The sequence below is a fragment of the Branchiostoma floridae genome, unplaced genomic scaffold (assembly GCF_000003815.2).
Source record: "Branchiostoma floridae strain S238N-H82 unplaced genomic scaffold, Bfl_VNyyK Sc7u5tJ_372, whole genome shotgun sequence".
NCBI lineage: Eukaryota > Metazoa > Chordata > Leptocardii > Amphioxiformes > Branchiostomatidae > Branchiostoma > Branchiostoma floridae.
Genome location: NW_023365817.1, coordinates 65,414 through 71,748, shown reverse-complemented (window position 1 = coordinate 71,748; position 6,335 = coordinate 65,414). Strand labels below are relative to the sequence as shown.

The 6,335-nt window shown below is 39.7% G+C and overlaps 2 protein-coding genes across 2 annotated transcripts in view; both read left to right on the top strand.

Moving 5' to 3' along the window:
* The window catches only part of LOC118408715, a 29,236-nt gene extending 28,481 nt beyond the window's left edge, over positions 1 to 755 (top strand). Inside the window, exon 15 of the mRNA XM_035809568.1 lies at positions 46 to 755. Coding sequence (XP_035665461.1) covers positions 46 to 634 — 589 coding nt within the window. The 3' untranslated portion in view covers positions 635 to 755. The remainder of the gene's footprint in view (positions 1 to 45) is intronic.
* Positions 756 to 4,207: 3,452 nt separating this feature from the next.
* Positions 4,208 to 6,335, top strand: part of LOC118408714 (retinol dehydrogenase 14-like) — a 4,623-nt gene continuing 2,495 nt past the window's right edge. Inside the window, 3 exon segments of the mRNA XM_035809566.1 lie at positions 4,208 to 4,416; positions 5,573 to 5,698; positions 6,285 to 6,335. Coding sequence (XP_035665459.1) covers positions 4,407 to 4,416; positions 5,573 to 5,698; positions 6,285 to 6,335 — 187 coding nt within the window. The 5' untranslated portion in view covers positions 4,208 to 4,406.

Genomic DNA, 6,335 nt, shown 5'->3' with positions numbered 1-6,335 from the left:
GACAACAACCCTTGGCAGTGTGACTGTAGGATTGCCTCCCTTTAGGCTGATGATGACTGGGTCTCATTCATTTGAAAACTGGATCATTTGTTCCGATCCTAGCAACTTCCGTGGGCAAAAGCTGAAAGATATGAACCCTGAAGATCTAATCTGTAAAGAGCCAAACATTACAAGCTTTCAAATTATCTCAAACAACTCCTTAGTACAAGGAGAGTCTCTACATTTGGTCTGTGAAGCTTTAGGAATCCCCACACCAGACATCACAGTCACCCTCCCATCTGGACTGAATGCTACTGTTGAGTCAGTTGGGAGGGTGACTGTGGATGTGAATGGTACCATCACCATAACCAATGTTACTGCAGCGGATGCTGGTCTGTACGTCTGTATTGCGGAAAATCCTGTCGGCTCCAAATTAGCCACATTGCTTGTGGATGTCTTCCAGACCCCCCAGACAGCTAGCGCTTTCACTCTGCCTGTGCTTCTTGGCACAATCTTTGGTTCCATAGCTGGCGCCCTTCTCCTCATTGCTGCCATCGTCATGACGCTCTGGTGCAGGAGGAACAACAACAGTCCACCCGAAAACCCAGATCACACTGTCGTTTTTAACAACGCCAACAACACTACTTATCTCTGAAGCAGACCCATGCCGAATCTCGCCTCCGAAAATAATTTCATCGGGTTGGTAGCATGTAGGATATAGAAGAATTCTTGTGCACAACCAGAATGTACTTACTTTGCTTACGTTTCAGTGTCTATCAGACACCTTCTTCAGAGCTTCTGACTAGAGTTCTTGGCCACGTTTGGGATTGTGTTCTCACCGCAAAACTGAGCGCCACCTACATTGGCTACATATAGCGACGAGAAACAGAACTCCAGTCAGAAGCTCTGAGGAAGGTGTCTATAGACACCGAAACGTCAGTAAAGTAAGTATAACCTGGTCATCTACAAGAATTCTTCTATGTCCTACATGCTGAGTCTGATGGTGACTAGGAAACCCCACACGACTACACATCTCTTACCTCCTCTTCAACCTTTATATCAATGATTTCTCAGCTCTAAATATTAGATTCAACACCTTGTGATCCCTTATTCTTAAAAGAAACTCCAATGAACAGTATATTTTAGACCGGCTATCTTGTGCCTAAGATATAGATATAGAATTTTATTTCTTATACCAATACAGTCTTCCTAAAGCCAAACGATTACTTGCTCACCCTTTAAAATTATGAAGGCATCCTAAAGATTTGAAAGCTAGACAACTAGCTTGAGTCTAAAAAAGTCCATCATGTAATTTATAGACTTAACACCTTACTATCTACTACTAAGTACTACACTGCCTTTATACAGTGCAATATTAATGTCTAGACGACCAAAAGTTATTACAATCTATTGCATGTAAGTCCGATACTTTACTACCACATGCTAAGACAGATATTCAATATGTTATTATCATGTCCTGTTCATATATCTACCTACGTAGGCCAATTCATTTACAACTCCTTTCAAAAACAAGACAATGCGATATTACATAATGTTCTGAAATATTAGCTTGTACTATATTAACTAGATTGTTTTTGCTGTTACATTAGCTGTTAGATTAGATTAGATTAGATTTAATTTGGTAGATTCTTGCAACAGTACATAGTTCAACTCCTATGTGTATACAGATTGCCATACATTGTACCTGTTTCATTTGTCGCGCAATAAAGTTATTCTTCTTCTGTATGGAGATATCAATATATGTAATAATAATGAACAGAATCTTATATGTATTTGATAATGCTTTAATGAACATAATGTAGTCAGGATCCATGTTATCAAAAGTTAATGTATTGATAAAGTTTACAAAGAGTTAAAATCTGTGTTTTTCTCCAAACTTATACATGTGTATTACATTATATATTGTTTTATCAAACATTGACAGATTTATTTCTCAAGATGTAGTTTTATTGTCATCGCAATTTGTATATTGTGAAAATCATATGATCATGAAAGCTTCCTAATTAAAAGGTTCAAATAGCCCGAATATGTCACAGTCAATAAAAAGAGTTGACTAGCTAGATTGGACTTCCATTGCAGGTGTTAAATAACCATCTAGTATTCTAATACCTTCAGCTGAATATCACGTGTACAATCATGCGAATATCACGTGTACAGTCATGCGAATATCACGTGTACAATCATGCATTAATGTATAGGTAGGTTCTACCTCTTCTACCTCTAGTCGACTAGTACCATAAATGTTTCACTGATAAGGGCATGCCAAAACTTACAAAATGTACAATTCATATGAACTTATATAATAAAGGTAATAATAGATAAGGGCAATAATAAATAATGGTTTAGTCAAACAAACTTTGTGTTGTCAAAACTTTACGGAGATGTCATTTGTGCATTATCTTACACTGGCTTAAGCACTTTGGTAAATGTTTTCGCGTCAAATAGTAAACTAATATGTCCCAAGCAATATGTAAGATTTTGTTTGTTGGGATAATATTAGTGTTATTGGCACAAAATTTTGTCTGTTAAACTGTTGGTACAATGGATTTTGTTGCTCCATATGGCATGTCCCATTTTGTATGACAAACTCTACTACTTAGAGCAGTTAGAACATAGGCAGTAGGCCATCGAGTTTTTGTTGAAATCAGTATTAGTTTGCTGTAATAAAAATCCGACTCTAATGAACTCAAAGTGTGTAGTTGTTCCATCATGGGATTCCCGAGAATTATACACTATTAACATACACTGTGTACTCGGTCCACTGAAACATTCCCGAGAATCGTCATACACTTACACACACGGTGTACTCGGTCCACGGAAAGATTACCGAGAATCGTACATTTATACACACTCAGTCCACTGAAATATTTCCGAGAATTGTACACTTACACACACTGTGTACTCGGTTTACGGAAAGATTCCCGACCACTAAAAGATTCCCGAGAATCGCACACTTAGCGGTAACACAAACACACTGTCGATTCCAAAGAATCACACATACGAACGGTTGCCAAAATCACCCGAATTTGCCGAACACCGACTTCCGAACGCTTTGGTGTTAGGCCATGTTGATTTGATCATATGGATGACATCCTCTGGGAACTCCAAAACTGATGCGAGCGAGCGAATAAAAAAAAAAAGTTTGGCCAAAAAAAAGTTGCCTTCTGTATGAAATCAAAGTGGCCAGGAAGGTTGAACATAGGACTAAAAACACATAGTATGGTATACCAACAGTTAGGTGTAGGGTCTAGTACATCATACGGGTGCAAAACATTTTTTTTCGTCTTGGACCAATCCGAAAAAAAAACAGACCTGAAAAAAAATTAGAGGAACAGGTTTTGCCAATTACAAAATGGACACACTGTCGGCAGGCATTTAGGGTCTTACCGGGGGCCAAGAAGACAACAAGAGCAAAGTCAAGTAGAGTTTATAGTCAATCAATTTATTGTGTACCAAGTTTCTACAGTCAAAGGTACAGAGACAGTTAGCCTTTATTACATGGAGATGGGATTTTAAAATGCCAGTGGGAGTCCAATAATCCACCAAACAGATTCCTCTGTGGCAAAATTGACCAATTATTGTTTTGAGTATTGCCAGTTATCAAGTTTCCACAGACAATCAGGTCCAGGTTCAGGTCCGGACCTGGAAATGATCCTCTGGACCTGAACGGGACCTATACCTGAATTTTCTGTACTGGTACCTCTTCCTACCAACAATAGATTTTTTCTTTCTGTCCTTTCACATCTTATTCTTTGACTTTACATTTATTTTGGCATTCTATGGCATTAGTTAACTGTTTTCTGATACTTTTTTTTCAATCTAGGCAATATTTGTGCTCATTTTACAGCTGCTTTGCACAATTTATTGTGTGGTCGAAAACTTTTTTTGGGGGGGAACGGCCGAAAATTGGTGCGAGCGCGGATGTCATCCATATAATGAAATCAACATGGCCTTAAGAACAATAATGAATAGGGAGGAAATGCCTATCGCCCATGGTTAGAACAGTTTCGCGCCATTGAAAACTTCTCCGAACTATATTAAGATTGTTCAGTGACTATCAAGGATGCAGCTTACTTGATTACTCTGAGCCTATTGTCTATGATCGACCAAACGTTCTTGCGGACGTTGACATATGACATGATTAGGCAATACATGTCACTATGTATTACGTGTTTACATAATTGGTCAACGTCCGTGCGTTCCGTTCACAGTCACGACTGTTTTGTCGCTTGTTTTGCATTACAATGTTATTTGACTTAGCAGTTGTTACATGACTCAGCAGTTGTTACATGACTCAGCAGTTGTTACATGACTCACCTCTTGTATAAGAGAGATGGAAAGAAACAGCGGAAGGACAGCTGAGGACTAAAATTCAACCGTGCACGTTGCGTTTACCGGACCATATCATGGGCGGGGGTAAGTATATTCTAACGTTTCCTGTATTTCCGACGACAGACTATATAGTTAGTTAAAAAGCTCAGAAACACTTCTACGTCGCCGAGTTCATATATCTGAACTTCAATCAAGGGGTACGCGTATACTAAGGGCCAGTAATTTTTGTTGTTGTGAAGTTAGTGGGAGAATCATTCCTTCAATTACAGTTAGAAAGCCGGCGTCAGCGTTCCCTCCAATGATTATAAAAGACCATTTTCATCCGATATTATATACCCTAAGGCTTGTATTAAGTAGATTAACCTTACAGAGCTCTAGTTGTGTGTTAGTAGATGTCATGCTTTGTATCTTGTACAATTGTCGCGCAATAAAGTTATCTGTATATTTACATGACACAGAAGAAAGATCACTAACGCCTCAAACGGTTAAAACATTGATGCAAAGATAACGTTATACATGTTACGTTACAACTGCGAGATTGTATTGCATGGTGGTAGAACACATCATGAGCGCTAGATGGTTATTCTAGCAAATTACCAAAAATTCGATGAACCCCCACCTAATGGATTGTCTAATAGATTGTTCAGCAGTGACTTTCTGCCAACGTAACGTACATTGTAAATGTCACATTGCTGATCGAGGTCGTCCTGGGCAACTTCATTCGGGACCTTTCCTAATGACGTTTGATTCGTGTAGTTATCCCAGTTTGTCTTGTAACGTTAAAGTTTTCACGTGTAACGTTACTGTTGTTGAAAGTTGACGCGTTTTAACGTTACCAAGCGAATATACAATGTCACTAATCTTGGGAGGGGGGGGGGGCGTATTGAAAGTTGTTGATTTACAAATTCAAACAATGATTAGGTCGCTTGCAGGAATGTAAATTATACATCACCGATTTCTGGGCCCAGGCGGGGACCTTTTTTTTGGCAACGGCCGAGAGGCGAAGCCTTAAATGCATTGATGTGCATGCTGTAGAGCTTTCAAAGACCTTTTTGGCAACGGCCCAGAGGCGAAGCCTTTTATGTCTTGATGTGCATGCTGAAAAGCTTTCAAAGACCTTTTTGGCAACGGCCCAGAGGTGAAGCCTTTTATGTCTTGTTCTGTTGTAGAGTTTTGTAAGCATTGTTATTATCTGTCGATATAAGGAATTAATCAGACACAATTTCTACCTCCACCCTAGGACCAAGCAGGAGATGTCGTGGTGGCATCTGTCGCAGCGAGGCAAAACTGGATGGAAAGACTGTCATCATCACAGGGTCAAACACTGGCATTGGCAAGGTCACTGCCAAGGACTTGGCCAGGAGAGGTCAGAGGTTGCAATATGATATCTACTTTGCTTGACTAGCAACCTGCCATTCTTTGATTTCTGTTGAATTTTAAGATACGTGAACTGTCTATTGAATTGAAATTTTCTGTTGTCATAATTGCAAATAATATATCTAGATAATAATTACTACACTCAAGTGAGTGAAGCATGATTTTTTTCTTACATGTTAAGCTGCCTGCATGTTTCTGTAACACCTAATGAACAATTGTCATACATTCTTCGTCCTGGTATTTTTGTCTGTTAAGGGGATGAAGTCTGCCATCTCTGATTACCGCTGCTGCATGTTTCGACATCCCTTTGACCAGACACCCCTACATCTATGAAACATCCTGATGTTCTGACACCCCTATGTTCCAACACCCCTTATGTTCTGATACCCCCTAACCCCGAATGTGAACATTACATGTATAGGTCTGTCAAAACGTACATTTGATTGTCACTGATTGTAACTGTATTGTCAACACATTGGACATGGGGGTGTCAGAACATGAAGGTGTTGAAACGTACGGGTGTAAATTGTAACCTAAGACCCTTGCCCCCCCCACCCCCATCCCCAACTGTACAGGTGCGAGGGTGATCATGGCCTGTCGTGACCTGACCAAGGCGGAGGCCGCCG